The sequence below is a fragment of the Pleurodeles waltl genome, chromosome 7 (genome assembly GCF_031143425.1).
Source record: "Pleurodeles waltl isolate 20211129_DDA chromosome 7, aPleWal1.hap1.20221129, whole genome shotgun sequence".
Lineage (NCBI taxonomy): Eukaryota > Metazoa > Chordata > Amphibia > Caudata > Salamandridae > Pleurodeles > Pleurodeles waltl.
The window spans coordinates 205,321,392-205,338,365 of NC_090446.1; the positions used below are offsets into that span (position 1 = coordinate 205,321,392).

Sequence of the window (16,974 nt, forward strand, 5' to 3'; positions counted from 1 at the left end):
CCTCATCGTTGCCCAGTCGGTGGCTGGCCCGAGAAGCCCCCCTGTGCCCTTCCTGCATTGCCAGAGTGACCCCCGGGTCTCTCCATTGATTTCAACCTAAAACCCGAAACCTACTTCATGCACTGCACCCGGCCTCCCCTGTGCTGCTGAGGGTGTATTTTGTGTGCCTGTTTGTGACCCCCCCCAGTGCTCTACAAAACCCTCCTGTTCTGCTACCCGAGGACGCAGGTACTTACTTGCTAACAGACTGGAACCAGAGCACCTCTAGTCTCTATAGGCGCTTATGTTATTTAGGCCCCACTTTGACCTCTGCACCTGATTGGCCCTCTGTTACTGGTGCTGGGTGTTTGAGGTTAACTTGAACCCCCAACGGTGGGCTGCCTATGCCCTGGAGACTGAGCTTGTAAGTGCTTTACTTACCTGATAATCTAACTTGTACTTACCTCGCCCAGGAGCTGATGATTTTTGCACAGTGTCCACTTTTAAAATAGCTTATTGCCATTTTTGCCAAAACTGTGTACATTACTGTTTTAATTCAAAGTTCCATATTTACCTATGCCAAGTACCTTACAATTTATGTACTTACTTGAATCCTGAATCTTGTGGCTCTAAAATAAATTAGTAAAATCATATTTTTTTTATATAAAAACCTATTGACCTGGAGTTAAGTCTTTGAGTGTGTGTTCTCATTTATTGCCTGTGTGTGTACAACAAATGCTTAACACTACCCTCTGATAAGCCTACTGCTCGACCACACTACCACAAAATAGAACATTAGTATTATCTAATTTTGCCACTATCAACCCCTAAGGGGAACCCTTGGACTCTGTGCACACTATCTCTCACTTTGAGATAGTATACACAGAGCCAACTTCCTACACATACATTCCAACAGACCCGATTAATGCAGGAGACATATGATTTTTGAAGCAAAAAATTGCATTATTTTGGCTGCCTGGCTCCTGACACTGCCTCTCCTTTAATAGAAGTCAATGGGGGAAATACTTTCTCCTGATTATTCTTTTAAATCTCCCACTTACTTCTTCTAAAATGTTGGCATGTATGGGAATGTTGAGCCGAGAACAGGATTCAAACTATGTTCTCCATATTCCAAAGTCGTCACCATTAGCCACTAGGCCACATCTCCCTGTGGTTCACATATAGCCAATGGCATTTTAAAGAAACACAAGCCCAGATTCTGATTGGTGTCATGGAACACAGTGCAGCAGCTAAAGATGCTGCGCTGTATTGCGTGACAGGCAGGGAGTAGGAGAGAGTCATATTCATATTGAAATGGCTCTCTCCTCCTCTCTCCCTAGCACAGGCACTGATTTCAGCTGCTGTGCGCCAGGCACACACCTTAGCGCATAGTGCTAGTGTGTGTGCCTGAGTCTACAATAGGTTTTGTACAGGAAGGTTACCCTTCTTGTACAAAATACTATGCCTAGACAAGTGAAAAATCTTTTCCTACTTTGTATGTGTGCTGCACAGTGCATATTTCTCAGTTTAGTGCCTGCTTTCAAAAGGCGTTAATTTTTTATGCTAAACTCTGTCCACTGATGTTAGTAAATTAGATTTAGCGTCACAAAACATAGGTGGTAGCATGGGAACGCCCATGTACCATCCTTGTAACGCCACATTGATGCCAAGTAATGCAAAGCAGCACTTTGCTCTGCTTTGTGATACTTTTCCACACAAACCAACGCAAATACCAATTTGCGTTGGTTTGTGAATCCCCAAAAAGGTTTAGTGTTAAAAAAGTAACGCTAACCCAAAGCTAAACCTTTGTAAAATTTTAAAGTACATGTCCTGCCTTTTAAATACATTGCACCTGCCCTCTGGGTTGTTCAGGGCCTACCTTAGGGTGACATATATAAAATCAAAGGTTTGGGCCTGGCAAAAGGATTACTTTTCCAGGTCCACATGGTAGTTCAAAACTGCACACATAGGCTCTAAAATGGCAGACCGAGACAGGGTTCAATGGCTACTTACGTGGATGGCACAATCAGTGCTGCAGGCCCACAAGTAATATTTTAATTTACAGGCCCTGGGTTAATGTAGTGCAGTTTACTTGAGACTTATAAGTAAAATAAATATGTCAATTGGGGATAAGCCAATATGACAATGTTTTAAGGAGAGAGCACAAGCACTTTAGCACTGGTTAGTAGTGGTAAAGTGGCCAGAGTCCTAAAGCCAGCAAAAATTAGGTCACAAAAGTGGAGAAGGTATGCAGAAAGTTTGGGGGAAGGCCATCCTACTGCAGTTAGGTCTAACAATGAGGTTTCCCTTTATTGTGAAATAGTCACACACCATACTCATCAAGAAGCGTAAAAGGCCACTTTATTAGGACAGGTTTGTAGTACTGGTTGCTAATTTGATTACCACTTTTAACATAACGTCAACCTAAATAAATCAAAATCCTGACAAAACCCCTTTCACCCCCAAACACTTCTCAACATATATCAACCTTACCCCAAGTCCTCATACCCCAAACTAATTCCTTCACGTTTCTTTCAGCGTCCTCTTTACATTCCCCCAGTCTCTACCAGATATATCCTCCAACGAAGGTTCTTTGTCCTGTTCTAAAACCCCAAACAGTCTTCCCCTCCCTCGTCCCACTCCTCCCCCTTGAGGGGTGGATACGCCCGCATCTTATTCTTCATGCTTCCAAACTACCATATGCACTGATCCATAATCCTACTGTGGCATAAGTAAAAGCCTCCACTCCTACTCCTTGAATAATCACGGTGGGTGGGTGGCTCGGTTTGAAGCTTTCCCTGTCAGCCAATGGTGAAGGAGTCAGCAAGAGGCTGACACCTGACCTTCCTGTTCCTTAAATATCTTTCCCTAACACCCGCTTCTTCCTCTCTCCCTTGCCTATCCTCTGTCCTGGTCTGCTTCATCCCACGAAGTATCTCTCTGGGAGACTGGCTTTGCCTGTCGCTCTCTCCAGGTCCCTTCATCATGAACTAATCACCCACCATACCCATCGTGAGGGGTAAAAGGCCACTTTATTAGGAAATGTTTGTGGTACTGCTTGTTAACTTCAATATAACTTTAACATAACGTCAACTTCTTCAATACATCAGAATCCTAGCAAAACCTCTTGTTCTGCAAACAATTCTCAAGGTGTACCAGCCTTTCACCTCCTGAAGTCCCCATACCTGAGCTCCTTGTGCTCAAGTGTATAAGGGCAATCTCTCTGAGGAACCAGACTCGCAAAAAAAGGCAGTAGGTTGCCCCATGGCATCCCGCTCGTCCCCAAGCCCCTGTATTACCTCATGCCTACTCCTGGGTGGTCCAAGGCTCCACTCATAAAACTGCTGATCAACATACTTAGCTGCCCTGTGCTCAAAAGAATGTCCCACTATCCATGTCAGCAACTTACTCCTCCAGGGGCCGCTCACACACTCTACGGTGAAAAACAAGGCATTAGTAGGTGGTCACGCACCACGCCCTCCCTAAAAGTCAACTAAGATACATCTACTTCCTCATGGAGTGCTCACAGCATCTAGATTCCCATCTACCTATCCTCCGGATCTGGCCCCAGTCCCACCCCCAGCTGTGCCGTAGCCGTGTCCGAACCAATCCTAAATAAATGCATACCGAGCCTGCCCGGGTCCACCCCTGCTTTTCATAACACCATGCTGAACACTGCCAGCAAATGGAAAGTCGCAACCCTCTTCCATCTCTTATGGCTAAATATATTTTCCTGGCTGTGACCTGGCCACGACTGAAAATTCCTCCACTCCCTCATCAGGCACATGTCCTTCCTACCCCCTTCCTGGAGACACACCCAACTGCTGTTCACTGCATGATCTGTCTTCGAGCTCCTCAACCAGATCCTTGACTGCCTCTATTCCAGACACACTTTGTCATGCAGTAATCCTGAATTTCTTGCTGATCCAAGTAACTCTGAAACCCTAATTGTGCCAAAAACCATCCACAGCATTCCTTGTCTGAAAATAGTAACTTCCAAAAGATCGTTATAACAAACCAACAACACCTTCAAAATGCTTTGCAACAAAACAAATGCCATGGGCTCCCTCATCGTTGAACCCAAGCCATGCTCCTTACCTCACCCTCAGTATCTCACCTTGCGCTGGATCAATGCCCCCAGTTCAACTTGCCATAAAAGGAAAAGACCAGCCAGTTTGCTTGCTGAGGTTGTGGGAGATAACCTTTTTCCAGTTAAATACAAAATTAAACTGATGACTCCATTCTCTGTTCCACACTCCTGAAGTGCCTCCCTCTGTGAAATTCACTCAGAACTCTTAACTTTCCTCCATGCTCGCTGATAACTTCTTGTCGACTCCGCTAATGATCTCTCCACCAGGTCAATCACTCTTACTTCACTATGCCCAAATGTCTTGTGTGAGCTGCGTCTTCCTGTCCTCCTCTCCCTTTGCCAGAATAAAAAATCTTTGCCACTGTGAATGAGATAAGGAGTCTTCTATATCAATGTTCACCCCGGCATATGCTTCGCCCTGAAAACCGTGTTCATCTGTAAGAAATGCAACATAAAATGCCGCAACAATCGCAGCAACCGAAGGTCACGGCCTTCTGCTTGTTCACCAGTTCCACAACTGTCATGTTGTCCACATTACATATCACTGTCCTTTTGTCGAGCTCCACATCCCACAACACCAGTGCTATGACCAGCGGAAAAAAATCCAAAAATGTTTCTCCCTTGACTCAATCAATGTTCAGGCCATTTCTCAGCACTCCACCTCCCTTCCCACAAAAGGCCCAAATCATGAGTTCAAGCCGCATCTAAAAAGATTTGCACCTGCCAAATCGTGTTGTCTCCTAGAAACAACATAGATACCCTATTGAAATACTTCAAAAACGTCCTCCAGATACATAGATCAGCTTGTACAGTCAATGAATGGGGCAAAATCACCCCAGATATAGCCATGCTGAGCCTTCTGAAAAAGTCCTGCCACCTCTTACCACCTTACATGCAAAATTCAGGAAACCCAACAGCTTATGTAACTTTCTAAATTCCAAATATCTCAAACAAAATCCTCCATCTAAAAAATTGCTGTATTTCCCGGACTTTGCCTAGCAGCACCCTTGCCACCAGCTCCTGTGAATCCAGTTCAATGCCCAAAAATGTCAGAACCGTAGTTGGGTCTTCAGTTTTCTCCGGGGCTAAAGTGACACCTACTTCTCTTGGCAAGTTCTCAAACTGCTGTAACTCCTTTAGACGCTTCCTCCTGCCAACAAACAAGAAATCATTGAAATAATGAGACATCTCCCTATGGCCGCTCCTCTTTGAAAAAACCCACTGCAGAAAAGTGCTAAACACCTCAAACAGTGCACAAGATGTGGTACAGCCCATCAGCAGAACCCTGTCCGTAGCATCTTAAAATTGTCATATGTCCCGAACTTTGCCATATGGCAACCTTGCCAACAACTCCTGTGTACCCAGTTCAAAGCCCAAAAATGTCAGAACCATACTCAGGCCTTCAGTTTTCTCTAGGGCTGAAGGGACACCTACTTCCTTCGACAAGTACTCAAACTGCTGCTGCTCCCTTAGGCACTCACTAGTGTTCCTCCTGCCAACAATAAGAAATCATCCAAATAAAGAGACACCTCTTTATACGACTTCTCTTTCAAAACAATTCAGTGCAAAAAACTGCTAAATGTCTCAAACACTGCACAAGTTATGGCACATCCCATTGGCAGAACTCTGTCCACATACATTGGCCCACCAAATTGCATACTCAACAAGGAGAAGCCCGCCCGGTGTATAGACAGGAGCTGAAAAGTGGATTTGATGTCACATTTGGCAAACTCCTCCCTGTCTCACACTGGTACAGCAGCCTCAAAGCATCATCTACAGGAGGGTAAACTACCTTCATGTCCTCAGTTGCAATTAAATAGTTCACCAAACCCCCTTCAGACAGACTAAGTGATGTATCATTCTGAAACCCCCTTCTGTTTTCTTGGGGAACCACACCTAGGCGCTAGGTAATCAATTCTGGCATGGCCCAGTCATAGAAGGGGCCCACGATTCTCTCCTCCTCAATCTCCATTTTCAGTTTAGCTGCCACAACATTTGGCAAGGCCTCTGCCGATTGCAAGTTATCCACCCACCTGCATCCAGATGGCCCTTGGTATCCCAAACAAAGCCCTCTGTAAAGCCCCATTGCAGTCTCAAAGCTATCTCCCTGTCCGGGTATGCATGTAGACATTGGAACAGTTTCCTCATCCTAACTGGTAGAGCAGCCCTTGTGACCAGCTGGGGTCTACTGTCCCCTCCCTCGTTGCTCCTACCATTGCTCCGCAGGGCTGGCCAGGGTGAAACATTGTGTAATGCAATGTCTCCCCTCACATGAAGTACTTATGCTTGCATTTGCACAACTGTCTCGAGCATAAACCTTTATTAAAGTGCCAGCATGCCTTCACGTTGGGTCCTGGACCTTTGTGAACATTCCCTGTACTTGAAAGGCTGCTAAGTGATGGGGAGGACACTTGCCTTGTGAGTAGTAGCTGGCAGTTTGGTGGAAGACATACATTGCAACCACAGTTCTGAGTCCACATCTCCCCATGGTTTGTCCGGATTGAGGCTGATATAGTCCCCAAAATGCATCTGTGCTTTCCGGATAATAGCCATGTGTTTCAGCAGTGCTATCCCTCTGTGTAAATGCTTTTCACAATAAATACTGGTGTATATTCAAAATCCTGACATCCAGTTTTCCATGATTATGAGCTCCCTGGGCCGACGGGCCAGTTCTCAGAACTCGTCCTTTTAGCCCCCCTTAGGCTAAATGCCCCTTTGTAGTAATTTGAAAAAAAACACATACTTGTGCTTCCCAATCCTGTTTTTCGTCTTTTCAGATATATGGGACCCCGTGGCATCGCCAAACTCCTATATGGGTGCTTCGTCCTATACCGAGCCTCACCCTTGTTCTCTTCCCCCTCTTTGGCTGCCACTGATTTATTGGCACCTGTAACCTCACCTAGATTTTCTTTATTGCTTGCCTTCCCACTCTTCTGAGCCATCAGATGAGCTGACCGTGTCTCCCAGTCTTTTTCTACTATGCTGTCAATGGCCCCGTTTCCCACAGCAACAGGCTTGCAGCTCCTCCTGCCCACTACCATGTCCCCTCTGTTCTATACTGACTACCATTCCTCTGTACCTATAGGCAATCTGTCACCGTTGCCCGTCTCCTTGTGGTGTCCCCCGGAACTTCCGGGCTGCTTACCTTTGGTGCCTCTGTAGTCCAATCTTAACCTCTGAAAAACACCAACATCACCCTTCATGTATAGGACACCCTCACCGTCCTTCGGCTCCTGCTGCAACCATGTGCCTGCACCATCATCATCTCTCACCTCGCCTTCCTCCTGTTTATCACTACCCTCCTCGTAATCCAACACCAACTCATCCGCACCATAGGTGTCCCAGTCATGTGCACCCGGTCATGCATTCATAGTACCCCTTTTCATAGGCAACTCCTGTTCATTCATACTGGTCAGCAATGTGTGTGCCACTTGTGCCTGAGCTAATGGCGTAGGGAGGCCCCCCGAAGACCTTTGCATCTCTTCAGACTAGCGTTCTACGGCTGCTTTCTACACCGTTGGCGTCACCAGCCTTTCACCAATCTCACTCATTGGCATTGTTGCTGCCACTCTCTCCAGGATGCACTGACCTGCAAAGCCTCTTTCATGATTGGCCCCATGGCTGCACCAGCTCCTGCTGTCCCTGCTCGTTCATCCTCCATGTCCAGCACTCAGAGCCACTGCCCCCACCTGCCCTGGCGTTCCCTGGTCCTATGCCCTTGCTCCCAGCACATCCTGCATGTCTTTGACCTTTTTATGTAAGTGGCCCTGTTTCCACAAGGCCGCCCTTCCCTAGTACAACTGCTCCCATCTCTCCTAGGTTCCTTCAGAAGGTATCATTGCTTCTGTATCTTGGCTTCCAGATCAACCCCCTTCCACTTTGATGTCTGGCCCAGTCCCAGCCCCACCGGCCTTTGTGCCCGCCCTTCGCCACCCACCACCGAGACTACATGTCTCATAATGCCACTGCCTATGCTCTTCTCCCCGCCCAGAGATTCTCCTCTTCTTTTTTCATGTCCCTTGGGTACCGGCTGTCCCTGCCGCCTGACCATGTGCCAATTGTCCCCCCAAGGCATTCCCCGCTATACATGCGTGCCTCCCTGCATCAGCGTGGTTGGCACGACCACTGCTGAAAAATACCCCACTGCCTCCGTATCACCACATGGCCGCACTCTCCGTTTCCCCAGTCTCCACCTCCCCAGCTGAAGCCTGTAATCCATGTCTGCTCTGCGGGGTCCTCCTCAGTGCTGCCATAGGCAGCATGATGGTTTTTTATTCCACACCCTCCCTCCCCCTAGACCATCCCCAAGGCGGCAAGCAGGCCACAATGGCAGCTAGTACCCCACCTGAAGCTGCACACGACGTTGCATCATCCCTACCCAAGCCTAGCCCAAGACACCAGGCTTGAGGGGATGATCCCACCCTGCTGCACATAAAGCTCATAGAGCCTTCCTTACCAAGTCACTGACCCTTCTCCTTTCCCTAGCCTACTATACCCAGTCCTAGTCTGCTCCATCCTACAAAGCACCCGGGGGCGGGGGGAGGAAGAGAGAAGGGAGGTTAGGGAGATATATATATATATATATATATATATATATATATATATATATATATATATATATATATATATATATATATATATTCTTGTGGAAAGACCCCCCTCACTGCAGGTCTTTATGACACTGTCTCCAGTCCTGAACTTTCCACCTAATCATCATTGGTTTCAGGTGGAATATTCTAAGTATCCAATTAAATCAAGAGAAGACTACCACACCCGCAATGTATTAGGCGATCACAGGAAAGTTCAGGAAAGGATTACTCGGAAGGTGGTGGTCACCATAGGAGCCCTCTGGTTATGCTGTCACTAAGGGCCAGATGTACGAAGCCTGTATGCATTTCTTAACAGTCCAAATCGGTATTTCAAGTGGTTAAGAAATGCAAACTGGCTTTTTCTAATGTACAGAGTCCTTTAAGGAATCGCAAATTGCGATTTCTACCCTGTAGAGATCGCAATTTGCGATTCACAGAATAGGAAATGCAAATAGGGATTTCCTATTTGCATTTCCTATTCTGATGTACTGTACATTTCAAAATGGGATTTGGGCATTTGGGAGATGCAATTACCACCGACTTCAAGTTGGTGGTAACCGGGTGCAAGAAAAAAAAAACTCACCCCAAGGTGTGTTTTTTAAATTGCAATAGTGCACACACATGCCCCTTAGGCATATGTGTGCTCTACAGGTGCACCCCTATTTTTGGGGTGCACCAAGGGGGGGTCCTTTCCCCATTGCTTTCCCTGGTTTTGCATTTCCTAAACAGAGATTTCTTAATAAGAAATTGCTGTTTAGGAAATGCAAAACCGGCCCATAGACTAAAATGCAATGGGATTTCTTAAAACCGATTTCCTAATAGCGATTCCTACTTTGTATGAATCGCTGTTAGGAAATTGGTATCTTTGTACATAACGATTTCTTTGAAGTAGCTATTTAAGAAATGCAAAATTGCATTTTCGTACGCCTGGCCCATTGTTACAAAATAAGGCTTGATTAATGTTCCCTTTGGCAGTATGCAGGGAGCAGGGAAATACACTATTGTGTTGCACTGAACATCCTCGAAGACACCTTCCCCTTTCACAACTCCTTAATCTGAGCTACAGCTCCTTGATATGAGCATCATGTCCTGTCATTGTATAAGGTTGCAACTTGCTCCCAGCCGATACTGACATATTGTTACTATGCAAAGAGTGCCTGGTGTGCATTGCATTTTAAGCAATAAGGGCTGTTCATAGACTCATTAAATTGTTTAACTGTAATACGTGCATTTAATTTCCACTGATAAGAAATGGAGTAAAGAATTGTGGGCAACCCATTGGCCCATTTACTTTAAGAGAAAAGCATTACATCGATTGGATCTATAATCCCTTTTTTTGGGCAATGCCATACAAAATAACTTTGTTTGAATTTTCAATCTATAATACCTTATGAATTTACGAATTTGATCATTACAGTGAAAGGTCTTTTGGCATTGTACCAAGGGCCCAAACTTCAAGAAAAGATGAGCTGGAGAAGGGAAAGTCAGATCTTAAAGTAGCTGCTTTTTACTGGATGATCATTAAAAAATGAAAGAATTCCTGAAGTGAGTTCCAGAGAGTGCAGACTGCCACTAAGATGGCCCTGCTGCCCACTGTGGATCTGCAGAAATGATGTATAACAAACAATTTGAAATGTACTGTCTTAATGAAGGAGCAGATACCAGTCTGTGACAGACAGCCAAGGTCTCGGAATACCACTAATGGTATCATGCTGGAGCCAATTGAAAATGAATTTCTAATCTGGTTAGCAGGGCTCCTCCATGGCCCCACTGCTCCCTCTTAAGGCTGATATGGCTGCAGGTAGGATTGCCTATGATGCCCTATTATGACTCAGTGGCTTTTGCTCAAAACGTCGTCTTCAAGCAATTTAGACCCTTTATTAGGTTATACTTAGAGACATTTTGCCATAAGTGAGGAGCTGACCTTGCTTCTCGTATGTTGGAAGCACATCATTATCTTTGGAATAATAATGTTTGTGTGATCATCAATAATTGGCAACAAGTATTCTCTTCAAACTAAAAGGTTTTTATAATTTCAACTAATCTTCATACTTCTACGGTTCTCATACTAGAATGTGTACACTGAATTTCTCCCTGACTTATCATTCTTGGCGTTTTAATGATCCCCTAGGCCAGATTGAAACACTGTTATCAAAAGCAGTTTCTGCATTTACAGCCAAGTGGGAGAATGGCGAAGCCAAGTGTTAAATCAGAGTAGTGTAAGTTGAGTTTTCCACATGCAAGAGTTTGTTACTGTGCTCCCTTAACTGTTGCCATTCCAATACTTGTTGCTGGAATAAACATAAGATACACCTAAGAACACTAAAGCCCACTCCTTCCCGCTGGATCTCAAAAAGCCCTAATGACAGCTCACTAAACCAGCAACAAGGATATCACTAAGGTCATACCAAATTCCACCTACAGAAATCGGAGACTGGGAACTCTTTGAAGTCCCACAGCATAACATTTCTTTTGGGAGCCAAGCCTTGAGTTGAGTAGTCATTATATGAGTGCAGAGAGGCAGAACAAGGGGCCAGATGTAGCAAAGGGTTTTACCCATTTTGTGTCTATGGGAAAATGTGTTTGTACATATGGCCCAAGGATATCTCCTCGGGTAGAACAGCTGTTGTAAGCCTACTGCCTCACTGTTCTTACCAATAAGCATATCTAAATATAAACCTGATTTGGTAAGAGTGCTAAGTTGGGAGACATCTGGGTCGCCAGAAGACCTGTTCTTGTGCCACTGCCAGCTGGAGAAATAGAATTCAGAACATGTATGCCCTGTTAGCTAGTTAACACATTCGTAATAGCCTGCAGTACCATGGCGATTAAAGAAAGATAGAAGACATGACCTTGAGACACCAGCACAGAGCTTCCACCCCCTAAAGAAAGGTTATTTGGGAAGTCGTTTCAAACATAACACACCTCATCCATAGGTATGGATGGGGAGCCAGAATCCCTGCATAGCCCAGCAAAGCTCTTGAGGCAAGCTGTAGATCTGAGATGATGGAAAACACCTCTGAAAATCAATAGCCAAGAACCTGATTCTGAGTACCATGTATGCTAGACTGTGGGAACGTGTAATCCCTCAATGTTGAAAAAGTGCCTGTATGTAGTTATTTCTGTGTGAGTGTTTTTTTTTTTTTTTATAGATTGTGTGGGCATTCGCCTTAACAACATATAAAACATTATCACATTATGAATTATCACATTGGATTTTAAATGAGCACACAATATATAACACAGGAATGCAGCATTCACATTTTAGGGTATTCAAAATAAAAAATATAAAACAGCTGAAGTGCACCTTATAGTAATAACAATCCATTCATCCCTCTCCCCGTGAGGGTTATCTTTTTCATACATTTTAATTCACTTTTCAACTTCTCAAGATATATCTAAGTGTAGGAAACTGTGCATCAAAGGGTGACGATGAAACTCGAGCAGCAAAATGGCAGAGCGGGTACTGCTAAGTTAAAAACAGAAGTTTAAGTCACTGTGGTTTAAAATGACCAAAAGAAGATGAAATAAGCGACCGTCACCTTGAAAATGCTGTCATATAAGGATGTTCCATGGCTATTACCGGACCACATTTATTTCTTAAGGAGATGTACCTAAAGCAAAAACAATCGAATTTGCAAGCATAATGTTTGCTATTCAAGATGGTTTTCTTGGATAAGACATTGCTCAGAGTCTTTTTCATTTTTAATCATTATATAATGTATAAGGAGGTGGATCATCAGTGCACCTGTTAAAATCCTTTGGTTGATCAGAATCTTGTATCACTTTTTTCTACCTTTATTTTATCTTTCGAATAAAAGGAGCATGAGCAATGGAAGGAGAGGCGGAAGGGAGGGGGTTGACTTACTCACATCTACTGCAACAAGAGGCTGCTCGTGCATCAACAGATGGCAATAGTAAGAGCGTCTGAGAATTCAGGCAAATGTGTTTTTTTATTTTACTGACCCTGAGTATTCCTACCTGGGGTAGTTGGAAGTTTTGCGATACATACCAGATCTGACCAAGACAGACCAGGGGGTGGTGTTCCTTTCAGAAACAATGGCATGGAAATTCCAGGCTTAGCCGGCCGCAGCTTAGTGGTGGCTGCCTGGGGGTTCAATGGCATGTGTCTGGATGAGGAAGTAGACACTTATCACCCTTATCAATATTAAGAAGCAGACACGTATTACACTTCGTTATTTGTTATAGCTTTAGTGATAGTCATTCCTTACTACATTTGTGTGGTAGGTACTAATCAAAGGACAAGTTTGTTGCTCGTACAGAGGATTCTGTTTGGTAACATTGGATTTTAAGGGCATCAATCTACAGGGCCATTGAAACGTCAAAAGAGATCCTACCTACTAATCAGCTCAGATTGAATTCTTCCTTGTTATAGGTCGCTCTGATCTCTCCTAATGTGGTTCTGAAAAGTCTCCCAATTAAATTATATTTTGCTATCTTATCATGAACTGTTGCAGTGAATTCTTTCGATGCCCCATGGATTGTAGATTTTGGACCACAATAAATATGGTTAAGGGGCTGAGGGGGCTTAACTTATATTTCTTTACATCCACAGTAGCAGCATTCATCGGTGATTTTGGCCTTTCTCATATTTACTTGAAACTTAGTATGCAAAGAAACTTTAACCCTGCTTTAACTATGGAATAATCAGCTAACCGGTAGAGGACATAACATTCTTTACATAGTTTCCATAGAAAACACCATGTTTGGTGGCCCACAATCATATGCAGTCTAAGAATGGTCCCAACTGTAAGATATTCACAGTTGATCAATCTTCCTGCTGCAGTCTCAGCTGTATAAAAGGGGTATCTGGACCCAAGTTCACTAGACCACTCAGGAAATTGTTTGCACTCGCCAGCGGTGGATCTCGATAATACTGCACCATACACATCAGATGTCTCAGCTCTGGATTTTTACACTTTAATTAGCAATTGCCAAACAATGCATATGAAACCAGTTCTTAAAATGTACAAGAGCCTGATCATGTTGTGTACGTGGCACTGTAGGTTTGTCCACTCGTTTCTTCCAAGATGAATGCTTAGAGATCCCTACTCCCATGTAATCAAAAGTAGCAAACATCCTGAACTTACTGTCACTAATAAGAGGTTTTTTTCAGGGGTTGATTCGCAAAGTTGCCTTTGCCCTGCAGACCTTAAAGACAAGGCTTGTTTTCTGGCAGTTGTTAGACAAGGATGTTACCTGTCTGTGCAGTGATTCCTCAGTGATGGTGCTGAGACCAGAAGTATTGGCAAAAGAGAGAATTCAGCTTAGTAAGGAACCATATTTGTCTGTTATCGGCAGACCATTTGGATAACTCTTTCCATCTTTGAGGCACGACTAGCCACTTGCTGAAGTACCTGTGAACAAATCACTTGTAATTCATGGGAATTCTGACCAATGGAGATAATATTTAGATGAGTGTGGGTGCTTGGTGTGAACTTTAGTCCAAATGAAACCACTGTTATCTGGAAGTGGATCCCTAGGATTGGGAAGTAGAACAAATCTTGATGTTCACGGGGAAATGGAACTTGAAGAATAACCATCCTGGAAATCCAAGTGGGTTAGAATCTTGTCTGGTACAAACATGGGGATCGTTATCTCGAGTGTATCCATTTTGAAATCTATCACAAAAAATGGTAAATTAATTTTACTACAAGACTGACTAGAACAGAAAAAGTGTGAATCGCCATTCTTGGTGAAGCATGAAGTAATGTAGTTGGATACCTTCTCGTTTTTTTATTTTGTTTTGCTCTGACATTTCTAGGATGGGAAGACGAATGTTCTCGAAGATGAGAATGTAGAATTTGATCTTGTATGCTTCCTTATAATGTCAACCACTGAACAGTCCCGACTTGATCTCTCTAAAATTGCCCAAAAAATTCTGATCTCCCCTTGACCAGATTCCCTGCCTCGTGTGTTGTCCTAGTATAGTTGAAGCTCTGGGACTTTGTCCGAAATGCAGGATGTTCTTGTAGAGTGTTCTACTTGCTCGGATCTTTCCTTGAAATATCCCCCTATCCTACTTTGGAAAGGTTGAGTCAGCTGCTTGTGAAAGTAGAACTCTGTCTTGTACATATCGTTCTCCTTCTGAAAAGGTGTTTCCTGTCTTTGAAGCCTTTGCTACCAAAGTCCTCCTGTAGGTCAAACCTTGGCAGACCATGGACTCTGCTCCTTTAAGCACAGTTTAGAGGAAATGATTGTGTTTGCCCCACAAAAGTAGTTTTAGAGATCATAAGAACTAGAAAATGCTCTACCTTTTTCTAATCCTTGGCAGCCCACTTAACTCTTCCTTCCGCTTTCTCACGAGTGGATGTCTTCTTGCAGCTACACAACTTTTGGCTTGACTCTCCGAATATGATGGTGCTTGCACTCCATGATTTCCTAAAGGCCAGAATAATACTCTCACTAGAAAGTTGTTATTAAAGGACCGCGATGCACTAAAAACCCAAGCCTGTCTCTATAGGCAAAATTGCTCCTTGAGAGGATTTTTCCTAAGAGCTCCCTCTGCGTTTTTATCAATGGGACCTTGAGGCGTGACATCTTTCACAGCTATGAGGTTTTGCATGTCAGAATAAAAAGTTGACAGTTTATTAGTAAGATCTAAAGCTCTTTTTTCTTTGGTTTCTACATACGTGGCATAAAGCATAGGGCTGCTATCATCATAACACCAACAGGGCTACCACTAAATTTCACTTACCTCGGTTGCAGCACAGACATCTATCAGGTGGGAAGACGCAACCCCTGCCTGCTAGTTGATACTACTGCCGCTGGCCTTGCTCCTGGTGTCTTTGTTGAATACGTCTGTGGCATGAAATCAAAGTAAGCAGGATCTAAAAGTAATTTTTAAGTTTTGTAGTTGTAATTCCTTGCCGTTACTCTAGCCTTTCACAGGCAAATATGAGGCTGTGGGTTACAGAATTAACAGTACCATCATTTCATTGTGTAGGTGACGAGACGTCAGCTACTGGTCACATTTTGGTGAATCTACCTCAATCAGTGGGTGGTAAGGTATCATATTAATGGATGTCATAGGTTGCATGCACCTGTTGCTGTACTGTGGGCACAGTCCTAGAGAAAAAACAAGTCTTAAGGGGACACAGTAAAATGAGACTAATGATGGGTATGATGTCTTCCCTGGTGAAAAAAACACGTTAGATATTAAAGTTTGAGAGGGTAAGAGGGTAGCTATAATAGCAAAACAGTAGTGCCTCATCAGTAGTACATCAATAAAGTTGATGGAAGGACTTCTTAAATTAATCTCAGTCTGGAATTGCTTCTGTTCCTGCTCAGGGAGGACCTGGTCTGGTATTAATAGCTGGACTGCTCTTCAAAGAGCAGGACCAACACTCATTTGGATTTTGCAGACACCTGTCCGAGACAGTATGGTGGGCATAAAATGACGGACTGGGTTGTGCCTCATGTGATGATCAGTGGCGGAGATCAATTAAAGAGTTCCACCCAAGCCTCGGTGTGATGCCCTAGGTGCAAGGTGTATGCCCAGACATGGGCCCTGCAATCGCTATGCCCTAGGACACAAGCTGCATCTAATGGATGAGGCCTAACTAGGCTGAATCTGGTCTGGAGTTGCTTGTGTTCCCATTCATAGGTGACCTGAACTTGCAATTCGGCAACTCAGTTTGCACTGTTACTGTTCCTGCAGGACCAGAGCTATGTTGTGGTAGACTGTTTCCTGTCAAAGGTGCATGATGGGCAAAAATGGTGGACTGAGAACTAGCCTTAGTAATTAATAGTGGCTGAGATTAATCGAAGCATTCCACATAATAGTTTTTGGTTTTTCTTAGTGCCTCATCTCTAAAAGCAGCGTTTAATGAGATGCAAATCAAATTCTGAGATACATGTTTAAATATTGTGCCCAGTCATCAAGAAGGTAATCTTGCTGTGTATTCCATGTCAGGTCTAAATACTCTTTACCTTCTCTTCTCTAGGAGACATGCCAAATGAGTCCACGTTCAAGTTCAATGATATTGTTCCCGGTGGTACTATTACTCTGCGCCTTTGGTCTCAGGATGGATGGAAGGATCTGGTCCAAGCTGCTGCCGAAGGGGACATCATGAAGGTGATTATTACATATTAAAAATGGTCATTACTTACCAAAGTGAAGATACAGCAAAGGATGGATGGATGAATGATGAATGACCTTATTTCTAAGGCGTACACTACCTTTGAAAATTGTATTTGTGCTAGTATTGTGAAGGGTGACTGCTACCGATCCCTGAAGCTTTACATCACACCTATATCCTTTTCTCTTGTCTATGCAGCTGCACTTCTGTGCAC

General features: G+C 44.0%; 1 protein-coding gene across 1 annotated transcript in view; it reads left to right on the top strand.

The window, feature by feature from the left end:
• Positions 1 to 16,974, top strand: part of ANKRD60 (ankyrin repeat domain 60) — a 71,501-nt gene that overhangs the window by 16,292 nt on the left and 38,235 nt on the right. Inside the window, exon 2 of the mRNA XM_069243583.1 lies at positions 16,626 to 16,756. Coding sequence (XP_069099684.1) covers positions 16,626 to 16,756 — 131 coding nt within the window. The remainder of the gene's footprint in view (positions 1 to 16,625; positions 16,757 to 16,974) is intronic.